Source organism: Mesoplodon densirostris, chromosome 4 (assembly GCF_025265405.1).
Source record: "Mesoplodon densirostris isolate mMesDen1 chromosome 4, mMesDen1 primary haplotype, whole genome shotgun sequence".
NCBI lineage: Eukaryota > Metazoa > Chordata > Mammalia > Artiodactyla > Ziphiidae > Mesoplodon > Mesoplodon densirostris.
The window spans coordinates 120,928,376-120,943,823 of record NC_082664.1 but is presented as its reverse complement, the minus strand read 5'-3'; the positions used below and the strand labels follow the sequence as shown (position 1 = coordinate 120,943,823).

The window sequence follows — 15,448 nt, the reverse complement described above, 5'->3', positions numbered from 1 at the left end:
TTTCAGCTACTCCCATATTTCTCTCTCTAGCCAAGGCCTCTCTCTTCTGAGTCTCAGGCTGGCCTCAGTCTCAGAACCAATTACCTGTTTTATGTTTCATCTTTAGTGTCTCAGAGCCACTTAGCATGTCCGAAACAATTTATAATCTTTTCTGTCAAACCTGCTTCTCCCCAGTGTTAGTAAATGGCTTAAGCCAGAGACCTCGGCATAATCCTTTATTCCTCTTGTTTCTTTATTCCTATCCTTTCCCACATTCATTTTTTCACCAAGTCTTGTCATTTTGGGCTCCTAAATAACTGCCAAATCTCTCTCTTTCCTCCATTCTCACTGTCCCAGGCCACCATCAGTCATGGCTGAGATTATTGCAGTTGCATCCTAACTGCCCTCCTGTTTTGTCCCCTACCCCTCACATCCATTCTTCACATCCCAGTTGGTTTAAATTTTTAACTCAGAGTTCATCTCCTTACTCTCCTGCTTAAAACCATTTAGGGGTTTCTCTTTACTCATAGAGGGAACTTCAGACTCTTGGCGTGGCTCTAAAAGCCCTTTATGATCTAATCCCTGCCCATCTTGCCAGCATCATTTCATATCATTCTCCCCATGGTTCATACACTGCCACCACTCAGGACTTTTTACAGTCCCTCTAACACACCAGGCTGTTGCTCTGTGCTTCAGGGCTCTAACATAATCTGATTTTACCACCTGGAATGCACCTTCTGCCCTGTCCCATTTAGGTCTTAGCTTAAATGTCATTTTTCCTTCACATTTTTCCTGTCCACTGTATGTCCAACTATTAAGAGGTTACTATAACACTTGGCATTTCATTAAGCTCAGAACATTTTAAAATAATAGTTCAGGGCTTCCCTGGTGGCGCAGTGGTTGAGAGTCCGCCTGCCGATGCAGGGGACGTGGGTTCGTGCCCTGGTCCGGGAGGATCCCACGTGCCGCGGAGTGGCTGGGCCGGTTGGCTGTGGCCGCTGAGCCTGCACGTCCAGAGCCTGTGCTCTGCAACGGGAGAGACCACAACAGTGAGAGGCCCATGTACTGCAAAAAAAAAAAAAAAAGAAAAAAATAGTTCAGTGTTTGTCTTCCTCACTTGGCCAGAAGTGCTGAGGGCACAGCAGTCCAGCATAGGACCTGACATACAGTAGGTACCTAATAAATGCTTATTGAGTTGGGTGAGTGACTTAATGGAGAAACTAAGGCACAGAAAAGTTGACACTGTCATCCCCATTCTTGACTTTATCCAGTGGTGGTCCTAGTTTGAGTTACCTAAAATGGAGTTCCCTTCCTCCTTTATAAGCAGACTCTATGTCTACTCCATTGTTATATTTCTAGTTAACGGTGTCCTTTCTCTATTGATTGGAAACTTGGGGAGCAACCTTTTGCTTTAGAGATTATTTGATCAAAAAATGCTGTCTAGGGGCCTCCCTGGTGGCGCAAGTGGTTGAGAGTCCGCCTGCCGATGCAGGGGATGCGGGTTCGTGCCCCGGTCTGGGAGGATCCCATATGCCGCGGAGCGGCTGGGCCCGTGAGCCATGGCCGCTGAGCCTGCGCATCCGGAGCCTGCGCGTCCGGAGCCTGTGCTCCGCAACGGGGGAGGCCACGGCAGTGAGAGGCCCGCATACCGCAAAAAAAAAAAAAAAAATGCTGTCTAATCTGTTTATACTCAAAAAGTCACAAGGCAATATTCAAATATGCCCACGTACATACCTCTAAATATATGTGGACAAAGAGATACACTTACTGTTCCCAGAAGAAAACTTCTTGACTCTGTTTTTCCTGTTTGTTTGTTTCTGATTTTGCCTGAAGCATCTCTCAGAAGGGAAGTTTTAATCATCCAAACCTTTTGACTAATAATATTCAAGAGTTTCTTTAAAAAATCCTCTTAATTTTGTACCTAGGAAACGAGCTGCTTGCAAATCAGTGAATGGCTCCCACAAGTACAAAGGGAACTCCAAAGATGTCAAACCCCCAGACCTCTGGATCCATCATGAGAGACTGGAGCTGAAACCCATTGATAAGTCTCCAGACCCAAACCCCATCATGACTGATACTCCAATTCCTCGTAACTCTCAAGATATCACACCGGTTGACAATTCCATGGACAGCAACATCCATCAAAGGCGGAATTCATATAGAGGTGCAGGTTTTTCCCAAATGTTTGGAGACTATTTTCATTTAAACCATTTTCCGTTTTGTAAGGTTGCCTTAATTTGGTGATTCCTATACGAGGTTAGGTTTAAAGAAATGTGTGTTACAGGATCAACCTCTGATGAAGAATAGCTAGCTTGTTGGGGGGAGAGGTTCTATACCCAGATGAGACAGTCTTCTAGCTCTGTTAGGTCTCTCATCGTGCTTCACCAACTTGACACTCAAGCATTTGAGTCAACATAGCCTATGTCTGTGCATTTCATTCCGTCCCTTCAGTTGGACCCCAACTCTCACTGTGGTGTTCAGCATGTTCTTGGTCTGGCTGCTCTCCCTCACAGACCTGCAGTGAAGCAGGGTAAGCAGCGTTGTGTCAACTGAGTTGACTCAACAGGGACTCCTGTAATGCGCTAATGGTCATTTTCCTCTTTATTTCACTTCCTGCAGAAACACCTTGTCCCATTGTTGTTTGTGAGTCCTGAATCCCCCACTTGAAATGTTTTACTGCTGAGGCTGCTCATTGGCCTAGGGCACATGTTTGTAACCAGCCTCCATATTTGATGTCTAGGGCATGAATCAGAGGACAGCATGTCTACACTGGCTGGAAGGCGGGGAATGAGACCAAAAATGATGATGCCCTTTGACTCCCAGCCACCCCAGCGTAAGTTAAAAGCTTCTCTTTTCCTGAGGGCTGCCAATCTATCCAGTCATGTTGGGGAACAACTATCAATGATCTCTTTGACTTCACTTGATCCTAACACAAAAAATAATCTACCAAAGCTTTGGCACCATGAGGGAATAAGTATCAAGCATTTGCCATATTTTGCAATTAATATTTATTCTTCCAAGTAGCTTCTTTAATTTCAGTGCAAATAAGTTAAGAAGCCAATTTCCACAAGTTTCTCAGGCATTAGGGAAGTGACCAGTCTTTTTAAAAGTACATCGAGTCTCTGCAGGAGAGATGGGGCTGAAGATGGCTAGATGTCACAGTATTCCTTGGGCTTCCCGATACATAATCAGTGTTGATAGGCACCTGCGGAATTTTTTTTTAGTTAATAGACGTTATATTTTAGAGGAGTTTTGGATGGACAGCGTGGAGTTTTTAAAGCAATATTTTTCAACCTTATCTGACCCATGCTTCACTTTGATAAGCATGAAAATTGTCCAGCCTTCTTTAATAATATTTGAAACTCAAAATAAGTTAACTATCATGATTAAAAAACCAAAAAGCAATGGGACAGACCAATTATATTTTTTAACTAATGTTTCTTCTCCCTTGTTACTGTTTTCAACGTGGGGAAGCCTTTCAGATTAGCTGGCACAATGGGACTTCCAGTTGAGGGTCCTCTGTGCCATTCTAGAGAGATAAGAAGCCACCTGCCTACCAATATCAAGTTTAAAAAACTATTTGATCTTGAAGTTATTTGCTCTGGACTGAACAGTAGGTTAGTAAACATTAACACTGTCAGGTGCCTGGATTCGAATCCTGAAAGATCACTTTTTAATTTAACCTAAATGAGCTTTTGGATTTTTATTCATTTCTTAAAAGATGTCCCATTTCAGAACTGTTAGCCATCCCTGTTAACAAGTGACAGAGATTTTAAATAATCACAGATATCCTACACACAGAAGATGGCACCATATACTTGGAAACTACTGGAATCCCTGAGAGTGTAAATGTCTGCACACACGCTGTCACTTGCACGAGATTCTAAAAGTCAGCTTTGAAAGGGAAAGGGCCGATTTGCTAATAGGTCATTTCTGCACAAAGTAGTTTTTGCTTAGGGTCCATGATAAAAAAAAAGAGGGGCCTGTACTTGGAAGTGTGCAAGGAAAACCGGTTTCCCTCTCATCAGAGGTGCCCTGGACGGGGTCCCCAGGTTTAGAAGTGTCCAAAAAAGAGTAAATTATTCCATTCCAGTTGCTTTTGATTTATAAGAAGATGGTAGCTTGACTACTTACTTGTTTGTTTTATATAAGACTTTAGTTCTTGCCTGAACTGGCTTATTTTTAAAACTTGCAAAATTTGACTAACCCTATTCCTAGATTTGTTACTTTTAAATATGTTACACAGAAAAGATGTGCTGTACTAGTTGACAGCATTCCTGTTTTTTTTCTTTTTTTGGTGGTGGGAAGGAGTATGCATAAATATACAGTATTACTTAATTTATGCCTCAACAGTTGGGTGGGTGAGTGGATTCTTTAATTCAAGAATCTGAAACCAGGTTCCCAAATATACTTGTGATCTTCAGGTTTAGAGATATGCTTTTCCCCACGTGGCTTCAGTCCTTTTTCACAAGCTGGGATTCCCTGGAGTCTGCATCCCCCATCCACCTACCATGGCTATAAATGTCTGAGCACTGTTGAGAAAGGCCTGGTGGTGTCAGGATGAGGTTCCATCAAAGGCCTTGCACCAGAAGCATTGGATTCTGATTCAGCTAATAGCTAATGATTGCCAACTGTATTCTAGACAGGCACTTTCACATTTTTAACTTACTTAATTTGGAAAAACTGGCAATGCCTTGAAGTCAACTTTGTTTTTCTTTTGTGAGAGTTCTCTGTACCTAAAACACTTTCAAGTTGCACTTCCTAGATAAAAATCAGGAGGCTTTTTCCCTCACCCTAGCCTTAATTCTGGAAAACATTGATTCTGAAACATCCTACTTCTGAAAACTACCTGTCTTCCCCTGGAGGAGATGCTGACTGCCAAGCTGCCCTAAGACCTCTCCTCAGCCAGGTTTTCCAAGTTGTATTTTAGTCCAAGGGACCACCTGCAGCTCCTGATCCCTGAGGGCAGGGAAAGCCCCTGATTAGTTTCCCAGGCCTTGAGCGGGGAGGGGCAGCACTGCTCCAGGGTCCCTGGCTGGTTGTGCCACCTGCTTGTTTGCACATGGCAAAGAGAAAGCTGCAGAATAAAGGCCTCTTTTTTTTTTTTTAGCGGTACGCGAGCCTCTCACTGTTGTGGCCTCTCGCGTTGCGGAGCACGGGCTCCGGACGTGCAGGCTCAGCGGCCATGGCTCACAGGCCCAGCCGCTCCGCGGCATGTGGGATCCTCCCGGACCGGGGCACGAACCCGCTTCCCCTGCATCAGCAGGCAGACTCTCAACCACTGTGCCACCAGGGAAGCCCAAGGCCTCTATTTTATTGACTGGGATTTTCTTCACCCCAAAGATCTAGGGAAATTCTTGGTGACAAGATATTTTAATAGACTCCAAAGGCAAATTAAGTTTTATCACAAAGTTTGTGAAGTCCTTGCCTAAAGGGAAGAATAAAAAGATCCTATGTGTTCCTTGCCAACCCTGCCTGTTTACCTGTTTGGGGGATTTAGAGCTGGTTATCTTGATGTTAAACATTCTGCTTCTCCAGCTACTCTATGGGAGTACCTAAGAAAAGTTTATACCCCAACTGGGCTTCTGATTTTGTTTGTTTGCATCTCTGGGATCAATAATTAAGCCTCATTAAAGAAGCACTTTATCTTCATAGAAAGTTGTATGTGGAACATCTGTGTGAAAATTTGGATTTGTTTGCTAAATGCAGCAAATTGAATTCCTTAGCCAGTGTGGGAAGGAAAGAGGCAATTTAGGAAAAATCCGTTTATCTTTTAATATGTGAATGGATGTGGCTGAGCTCCCAGACTGGAAGCAGGAAGAGATGGTGCCCTAGGCCTGTGTTTCATGCTTTTAGTACTAGATTGGAACGTAAGAGTTCAGTTCCACTTGCATTCCTTTTAAGATGAAAACTGATTAAACAGCTACTTATTCATTCAGCCTAAATACCTATTTCATGCTTCATTCAGCAAGTAAGAAAAGACAGAATGAATTAGGAATATACTCAAAGGAAAAGGGACTTCTATCTTTTTAAGCAAGAGAAAAAAATAATAGATACCCAAACCACCATTTGTTTGCTTATGGATTTATATTTTATGACATATTCAAGGAGATATTTTTAATAACTCATATAATCCATATTTATTGTAGAAGAATTGGAAAATAAAGATAAACCAAAAGAAATTTCTTTTTAAATTCTTCACCCCTCTTCCCCACAAGATAATCACTGTTAACATTTTAGTAAAAATCCTCAGCGTTTTTTATTTCTGTGTATATCTAGAGACATATGCATAGGAGTGTGTTGATTTTTTAAAGCAAGTATAAAACCCATGGCTAATTGTCCAAATTCAGCCATATGCCACCAAAAAGCCAAGAAAGTGGTCGTACAGTATGGGAGGGGGGCGCGGGGTAACTGCTCTTGAACTGTGATATGTGTGTGTCTGTGCAAGCATGTTAAGCATTTCTCTGTCTTGTGTTCATTCACAGCTGTGATTAGTGCCCATCCCATCCATTCCCTCGATAACCCTCACCATCATTTCCACTCCAGCAGCCTCGCTTCTCCAGCTCGCAGTCATCTCTACCACCCGGGCAGCTCATGGCCCATTGGCACATCCATGTCCCTTTCAGACAGGGCCAATTCCACAGGTGAGAGATGAGGATGGAGCCCCAGGTGGAAAGCATTCCGAAAAGCATCGGCAGGCTGCAATGGGGAGGACTTGCCCTGCTTAGAACGATTTGGAATTTTTTTTTCAGTGTTATTTGTTTATCATAACGTTTCTGTTACTGACTCAAATTTGTTTCTATAAAATTCACTCCATTTTTTCCCCTAAGTTTTAAGTGCTTAGGGCAAGGTGTTGTTTTAGTAAAAACGTAACTCTAATCACATAACCATGTCTTGTTCCATCACCTTGCATCTTAATTCTGTCATATTTTCAGTCTATTTTTTTAATCCTCCAGTTTGAAAGGAAAATGTGTTCTGGGTGATTTTCAGACACTAGATGTTGCCTTTGCCTAATGTTGGGAAGGTTCTTAGGGCAGCCATAAGGTAGTTCTAATGTTAGGTCTTAATTACTTACTTCTGCCATGTACCAAAGTAAGAGCAGCACCTGGGGACAGCAGGGCCAGTGGCCATGTTGAGCTTGTGCATATTGTAAACCTCAGGTTGCCTAGTGGATTACTGAAATTAGAAAGGGCTCACAGGCATAGATCATCTCTAAAAATAGATAGGAAATTAGCCTAACAATCTGCAGTGTATTTAAAGATATACATTGCCAGACTAACATGTCCCAGTTAGGAAATCTTAAGAAACAGCTCTATCGAAACAGGTTTAAGGAAGAAAAAGTGAAGGTGAGAGGACAGCAAATGGAATAAATATTGTTCCTCATTAACTGAAAATTAATTTCCATCTTCTCAGTTTTAAGGTGCAAAAAAAACCACTTCTCATCTATACAGTGTACTCTTTTTCCATCATTTGAAATTTGTCTTTTAATAGTTACGTATGTTACTAGTAGAACTCAGTTTTGGTAGTTCTGGAAAATAAGGGAATTTCAAGTGAATTCCATTTTAAAAGAACCTCAAAACTTCATGCTAGAAGCTTGGGTTGCCAATAACATCCCTTCCTCCTTTACGTTTTGATCAATTATAAACATACCCCAGGCATCAAATGGAGGTCAAAGCTTATTAAGAGATGCCTGATAACTCCGAAAGTTATCTACTCCCAAACCTTTACTTGGTTTGGAGAATGCTGCTTGAACTCATGTCTAAAATTGGCCTCTCCCTCCCTCCAAATCCAAGTGTGGGGCCCTGCCTTTAGGGAAAGACAGTCTACAGGAGGCTATGGAGAACCAAAGGCTGCCTCACAGACATAATCTCAGACAGAACAGACAAGAAAGCAGCCCTCCAAACCTGCTCTTAGAAAGTGGTTTTTGTGTCCTGACTCTGTTTCTCCATTTTTAAGACAGAAAGGCCTCACCCACTGGGATATGAGCCTACCTAAGTGCATGGCAGGGTCTTCCCAGTCGGATCAGCCCCCTCCTCCTCCCTCTTGGACAAGGAGGGGGTTGAAGGTTGGCAAGAAGCATAGGGCTCTCGCCCACCCCTCGTCCAAGTGGTCCAGTGTTGATAAAAGCTTGGTTCTGTATGGATTCAGGCGGAAAGCAAAAAGAGGAAAAGTAACTATTTGTACCACTAAAGGGTTCCCTGTTTTAATGACCAGAGGAGATAAAAGAAGGTAAAACTTGTAATGGAGCCACTGAAGATGGATTTGAAATGTAGAGCAGGTATCTAGAAGTGATCAAAGTTCTCCTCCTGTTGTGTTTTCTTGTGTTTCTAGAGTCCAGTATTACCACAGACCTGTAGATGTGGGCTTGGCATGACTAGACCTTGTCCAGGGCCGTCTTTGCTCTAGAGGGCATTGGCTGTGTCTTTTCCTTGAACATTTACTATGTCACTACCACCTGATGCAGAAAGCGTGCTTTCCACTTGCCCAAGCGCTCAGCCACTGTTCACTTTGTGTGTCTCAGACAACTCTTGAGAGGTCAGTCGGGAAGTAGGTCCCTCACCAAAGCAGAAATTTTAGTTACAACATAGTTTCCCTCCTGGGCCAGAGGTGTTGCACAATTTCAGGGCACACCCTTCACAGAGAATACAGTGTGCTGGTGCCTTCTGGAGTTGCTCCACACTCTGATTCACGTAGGTAGCCCTCTTTTCCTTTTTCACGTTTCCCACCATTTCTGGCCCTCAGAAGCATATGCATCAAATTAAGGCAGTTGAGGCATCCAAGGTAGGCCTGTGTGCCCAGAGCTGACCTAACATATCTGCCAGTACAATCTGACATGGTCCAGGCTAGAGCCTGCTTTCTCTCTCCTCATCCTTGTTACCCTCGATAACCAGCTTCCACCCGGCCCAGGATCACACAGGGTGGGACCAGCAGCTCCCCAGGTGTGGTGATAGCTGACCTGAGCAAGCATAAGAAGTGAGATCCTCAGCGTACCCCTGGAAAGGACGAGAAGTGACCTAGGCCTGGGAGGGTTATCATAGCCAGGCTCTCAACACTTGGGGAGGGTGTATGAGTCGCTCATTGCTGGGACCCAAGGCCTTTAAGTTAAGGGAGTAGCACTCATGACTGCCATGGCCCATCTCCTGAGAGCCGAAGAGAACAGATTCATTGCTATCTCAGCAACAAAGGCAGGGAAAGGTTGGATTTCTGCAGGTTGATCATGCATTACTGCTTAAAAGGGTTTATTTTCCTTGATAAGTTTGAGGACTCTAGGAATCAAGGGAGGCCCTCCTTCAGGCTGCCTGGTGCAGCCTATGGCCCTGAGCTGGTATCCTCCAGACCCCCCCTCAGGGTGGGGTTGGTGATCTGCACCAGCTCACACTATTTGAAAGATCTTCCTCATATGGTCTCCCTGGGACTTGGTGCTGCTTCTGCCCCTGCAGAGTCGGGGGACGGGTGGTATTGGGCACGGAAGAGCAGTGTGTTGTGTAGTGGATGGAGCATGGACTTGGGACTCGGGCAGGGATTCAGAATCCTGCCCCATCGGTTCTGTGTCCTTGGGCCGTGCTTAACCTCCCAGTGTCTAATGAGTTACTAGGAGGATTGAATGAGCTAATGAGTATAAAGCACTTAGCATGGTGCCTGGCTCAGAGTAAGCACTCGGGTAATTTACGAAGAAAAGAACCTTATCAATTACTCAAACCCTGTGTTTACCACTTTACATACATTTTCTTAATTAAATCCTTGGTGAATTATGTGTTATTCTCCCTATTTTTATAGGTGAAGAAACAGATTCAGAGATTTGGTGACTGCCAAGTTCGCTCAGCTCGTATGTAGAGATTAGGGTTCAGGTCTATCTGACTCCAAAGCCAGTGCTTTTACTACCCCCCATGCTGCCTTCCAGAACAACTCTGACCCCTCTTCACATATTTTGAGATTTTTGTCATCTTCTTCTTGAGTTTTCCCCTTCTCCAGGCTTTTTCTTTCTCTGGACCCCCAAATACCTCATGGCATGATCTTAAATCCATTTACAGACCTCTGGACTGTTTGGTTGTCCAGGTCTCACTTGAGCTGTGGGGCTGTTGCTCTGGGGAGGGTGTGCACAGTAGCCAGAGAGCGTGCAGGGCCTGTGGCACTGCCTCTCCTGCAGTCACCACCAGGCCTCGCAGTCAGAGCTGGTCCTTGTCAGGTACCCAGCCAGTCTTGGTGGTAAGACATGTTGTCTGTGAAAGGCTAGTCTCTGAGACTGTCAATCAGTGAGTGAAATTTTCAGTTTTCTTTCCTTCTTCCATTTATTTATTTATTTATTTATTTATTTATTTATTTACGGTTGTGTTGGGTCTTTGTTGCTACATGTGGGCTTTCTCTAGTTGCGGCGAGTGGGAGCTACTCTTCACTGAGGTGCACAGGCTTCTCATTGCGGTGGCTTCCCTTGTTGCAGAGCACGGGCTCTAGGCACATGGGCTCAGTAGTTGTAGCTCGCAGACTCTAGAGCACAGGCTCAGTAGTTGTAGTGCACGGGCTTAGTTGCTCCGTGGCATGTGGGATCTTCCCAGATCAGGGCTCGAACCCGTGTCCCCTGCACTGGCAGGCGGATTCTTAACCACTGCGCCACCAGGGAAGTCCCTTCTTTCTTCTTATTTACATCTTAATAGATAACATCTCAGGAACCTTGATATGTGCTCCATAGTGAGTACTGAGAAGAACTTTAAATCTGTAAAATTGTGACCACTTGGTTGTGTAGGTGAAACAAATCCAGCATCTGGTTGACAAAATTGTTCAGGACTCTTAGATTAGACTGTTCTTACTTAGCTTTGACAGTGGTGCTAATCCATGTCCCCTTGGACTAGCATTGATCCTAAGTGCTTATTGAGCTGGTTTCAGGAGCCCTTAGAGGTAGCCAGAACCCTGGAATGTGCATATGTTCAGTGGTAAAATAAATGCTAACATTTGGACTTTCCCGCTGTAGAGTCTGTTCGAAACACCCCCAGCACTGACACCATGCCAGCCTCCTCGTCTCAGACATGCTGTGCTGATCACCAGGATCCTGAAGGTGCTACCAGCTCCTCTTACTTGGCCAGCTCCCAAGAGGAAGATTCAGGCCAGAGTCTTCCTACAGCCCACGTTCGCCCTTCCCACCCACTGAAGAGCTTTGCTGTGCCAGCAATCCCTCCCCCAGGTCCTCCCACCTATGATCCAGCGTTGCCAAGCACACCATTACTATCCCAGCAAGGTGAGTGGGGACAGCAGCACCACTGGAGGGGCCCTTGAGTAACAAAGCAAATGTCCTCCAAGCTTATCCCTGCAATTTAGTGTCTCAGGGTGCATTGCCCCTCTCAGGGAGTCTAAGGGCTCCTCCTTTGGGAACATATATAAACCAGAGAATAATTTGGCGGGGAGCAGAGGCTGACTTTCTGAATTGTGTTTTGGGTGCAGAGTCCTTGGTGGTAAAAGCCAGTGGCATGGGTATGAACAACAGATCTGGTCTGCCCAGCCTCCTCCCAGAGTTGCCTCACTCCATAGGGTTCCTGCCAGCTGGAGAAGGGTCAGGGAGGCCCAGACTTGGAAACAAGGAAGAACCTTAGGGTGGAGGAATAACCCTGCAGAAGGAAAGTTAACTCCTCGAGTTCACCCAGCTCAACAAAAGCCCTCTCACCTCAAAGACGTGCTTTCTGCCTCCTACTCTTTCACATTTTTCTCTATTATGATGGTTTGTTTCAGAATAAATCACTGGTTTTCAAGCTTTCTGGTCTCAGGACGCTTTATAACTCTTACAGGCTGTTGAAGCTGCACAAGAGCTTTTCTTCACATGGGTTGTACCTATCATTACTTACTATATTAGAAATCAAAACAGATTTTAAAACTATTTTATTCATTTAAAAATAGCAATTAATCTATCATGTTAAGATAAATAGCATATTTTTCATGAAAAATAACTATTTCAAAATAAAAGAGTAGCATTGTCTTATATTTTTGCAGATCTCTTTAATGTCTGGCTTAATAGAAGACAACTGGATTCTCACACCTGCTTCCGCATTTAATCTGTTGCAATATGTTGTTTTGGTTGAAGAAAATCTGGCCTCACAGATATGTAGTTGGAAAAGGGAAGATTATTTTTATAACCTTTTCAGACAACTGTGGATATTCTTTTTTGATACTACAGCAAAACTCAACAAGTTGTAGTTTCTTATAGGTTTGTTTGTAATGTGGAATCAGAAATCATATAATTATTTGTACTCTGTTCCAATAAATCCACATATCTTGTACTTTGAATGCACGGTACTGAACATCACATGTTGGTCTTTGGAAAGTAATGGTTCACTAAGTTATACAGATCCTCCGAATTTTGATACATTTTGTTAAACGGTATCTAAAAATACATTCATTAATATCACCAATGTCTGGAAGTATTGGGAAGCTCTCAAGCTCATGGTGGCAGATACAAGTTTTTCAAAATTCTGATTTTTCACTTTAAACTTAAATTTTATCATTGAAAATAAATACTGTCCATTGTTTTCCCTTAAGTGACTGACTTTACTTCATTCACTTTCTAGAAAATATCTGCCAAATGCTCAAGTCTGAATAACCGGTTTGTGTGTCAGTCTTTCTCTGTACTAACATTGATGTTTCGTGATGAAAGCAGCAGTTCAGCTCACAGCTCAATTACATGTGCCTTTATTGAAGACAGCTATTATGCTTTGGTGTACAGCAGAAGTATTTTACCCGTATTTCCATTTTAGAATATTTAAAAGATGTGTAATCAAGGTTGAGATTTCATAACATAATTTTTGCTACTTCATTAACGATGATCTTAAACTGGCTCTTTTTAAACTTGCAAGTATGCATGTCCATGAATGACTTTACAGTTTGGTGCCACTGCCTTAATTTGTGCTAAGGCTCCAGCAGTTTTACCCACTGTTGCTTTTGTACCATTGGTGGAAGGGCAAAAACTGTCTTGGCATTATTATGAAAAGAGTTTTGACCTCCCAGATATCCTGCCAGGGGCCCTTGGGCCACCACACTTTGAGAGCAACTGGACTAGGAGATGAGCTTTCTAAATCCAAATGGAACATTTGGCCTCTTGGATGCCCTGCTTTCTCCCTCCTGCCATCTTGTTCCAGTGCCTTTTCAGAGCAGGATCTCTGCCCTGGGTCTGGGTGCATCCCTCACCCTTAGCAGCATTTGGACCTTGGGTACCTTTGTGAGGTCTGGAGGAGCAAGCTCAGCCACACACCTGATGGTGCCCTTTCCCCCTCAGCTCTAAATCATCACATTCACTCGGTGAAGACGGCCTCCATCGGGACTTTAGGAAGGAGCCGGCCTCCTATGCCAGTGGTGGTTCCCAGTGCCCCTGAAGTGCAGGAGACCACAAGGATGCTGGAAGACTCCGAGAGTGTGAGTTCGCAGGGCCACCAGCCCCGCCAGGATGACTAGGTGCATGTCCCAAGGCCTGAGAGTGCACCGGGCACACTGATACTCTGTGCTGGCCCAGAAGTGTGAGGCAGAGTCACTCACTCACTCATCGGGCGAGCACTGAGCAGCTCCTGTGAGCTGGGGCCGTGCTGAGGGTTTGATCTGCTTGGATTAGCTTGTCACACCAGCCCACCCACCTGCCTTCCTTTTAACTGTGTCCTGTCTCTCTGGTCCTCTTGTCTTGGTTTGAACCATCCACGTGTTCTTTTTCCCCTTAGTCCCCCTTAATGACCTTTCCTGAGCAGGATGCTGGAGAGGAAGGTGCCTGTATGGTTGCTCTCAAAACAAAGATCAACAGGGTCTCTCCTTGATCTTTCATTCCCACATTCCAATAAATATGTTCTGCCTCTGCATTTCCAGGTACAGGACTCTCTTAGGAGGAGAGGTTGGGGCCCAGAGATACAGGGGACATACCAACTGTGTTGGGTCCAACAGAGACTAGAAGGGATGAGTGGCAGGGCCTCTGGCCTGTGAGGTCCTCATGACCCTGGCAGTGTGGGTTGGAGGAAAGGCATTCTGCAGTGGAAAGAAATGAGTGGTTGCTGGCTTGGGCACATCCTGCAACCTCTGATGCTGCCGGGCCAGCAGGGGCTTGGGTGGTCCAGTCTCTCAGGCAGTTTTGTCACTGACCACTTGACACTTTGACGTCTCTCTGTGGGCCCTCCTTCTGGACGGCTGCTTGGACTGTGCCTGGTAACAGTGTTCTCTTTTCTGTAGAGCTATGAACCAGATGAGCTGACCAAAGAGATGGCCCACCTGGAAGGACTGATGAAGGACCTAAACGCCATCACGACAGCATGACGACCTTGACCGGGACGTGACTCCGGACCTGAGTCTAGAAGTCTTGAGACTTAGCCTTGAAAACAAGGAGTTGTACAGAGCACGAGAGGACAGCACTTGAAAACACAGAGTGAGCAGGCCGCCCGGCCAGCACCCCCGCGTGGGGCCAGCTCCAGGCCTGGCCGCCTGCCTTCTCCTGGTCGGCCTGGAAGATGCCGTGTCAAGGCAGCTTCCCTTTGCCTGCCAATATTCTGCAGGACTGGGCACCATGGGCCAAAATTTTGTGTCCAGGGAAGAGGCAAGAAGTACAACCTCTGTCTCACTTTGTGGTCAGGCTGTGTCTTCATGCTACGACGGCATCGCCTTTATGGAGTGTAGACGTTGGCATTTATGTACAATTTTATTTGTGTCCTATTTTATTTTACCTTCAAAAGAAAAACACTATCAAAAACCAAGGAAGTCTGTGGTGTTCTCCACAAGTGGTTGACATTTGACTACTTGTTTGAATTATGTATGGAAAGTCATTGACAGTGTGGGTTGTTCCAGGGGTTGGCTTGTTTTGTGTTTTTATTTTTATTTTTGATTCTGAGTCATTGCATCCTCTACCAGCTGTTAATCCATCACTTTGAGGGGGGGGAGGAAATGTTGCATTGCTGTTTGTAAGCTTTTTTATTTTTTTTATTATGATTATTAAAGGCCTGACTTTCTCCTCTCATCACTGTGAGATTACAGATCTATCTGAATGAAATGTAACATTGAAAAGACTTGTTTGTTGCTTTCTGTGCAGTTGCAGTATTGGGGTGGGGGGGTTGGGAACTGGAAATTGAGGGGCTGCTGAGGTCCTGTGAATGTTTCAATCATTGTACTTCCTTCCAGAAGCCTGCAGAGAATGGAAGCATCTTCTTTATTGTCCTGGCATGTTCATCTCTATTGTCACTAAGTTGCAACTGGAGTTTCATTTGGATCTAGTTAAAAATTTCTTCTGTGCAATAGGTGGGTTCGAGGATGTAGCTGCCCTGGTGTCTTGGTCATATCCTGATAAGAATGTCCACGCTGAGGAGTCAGGTGCTGTATTGCAGGAGTGATGCAGGACAGGGCACGAGCCTGGCTGAGTTCCTGGAAAATCGGAGAAGAGGTTAGAGACCCTTTCCTGCTGTTACCATGTGTTCTCTTTGGGGAAGTCGGAGGTTAAGGAGGGAGCTTTGTTCCCATGTAGGAC

At 44.6% G+C, this 15,448-nt stretch overlaps 1 protein-coding gene across 6 annotated transcripts in view; it reads left to right on the top strand.

Annotated features, from left to right (window-relative positions):
- Window positions 1-14,993, top strand: part of NEO1 (neogenin 1) — a 251,220-nt gene extending 236,227 nt beyond the window's left edge. For 3 of the 6 annotated variants that reach the window (XM_060097035.1, XM_060097034.1, XM_060097033.1), the window contains exons 23-28: window positions 1,905-2,143; window positions 2,720-2,812; window positions 6,465-6,623; window positions 10,946-11,209; window positions 13,235-13,371; window positions 14,167-14,993. In XM_060097035.1, coding sequence (XP_059953018.1) covers window positions 1,905-2,143; window positions 2,720-2,812; window positions 6,465-6,623; window positions 10,946-11,209; window positions 13,235-13,371; window positions 14,167-14,250 — 976 coding nt within the window. In that variant the 3' untranslated portion in view covers window positions 14,251-14,993. Of the gene's footprint in view, window positions 1-1,904; window positions 2,144-2,719; window positions 2,813-6,464; window positions 6,624-10,945; window positions 11,210-11,955; window positions 12,073-13,234; window positions 13,372-14,166 lie in introns of those variants that run through there. The other 3 variants (XM_060097038.1, XM_060097036.1, XM_060097037.1) reach the window with 2 other exon arrangements.
- Window positions 14,994-15,448: the final 455 nt, after the last annotated feature.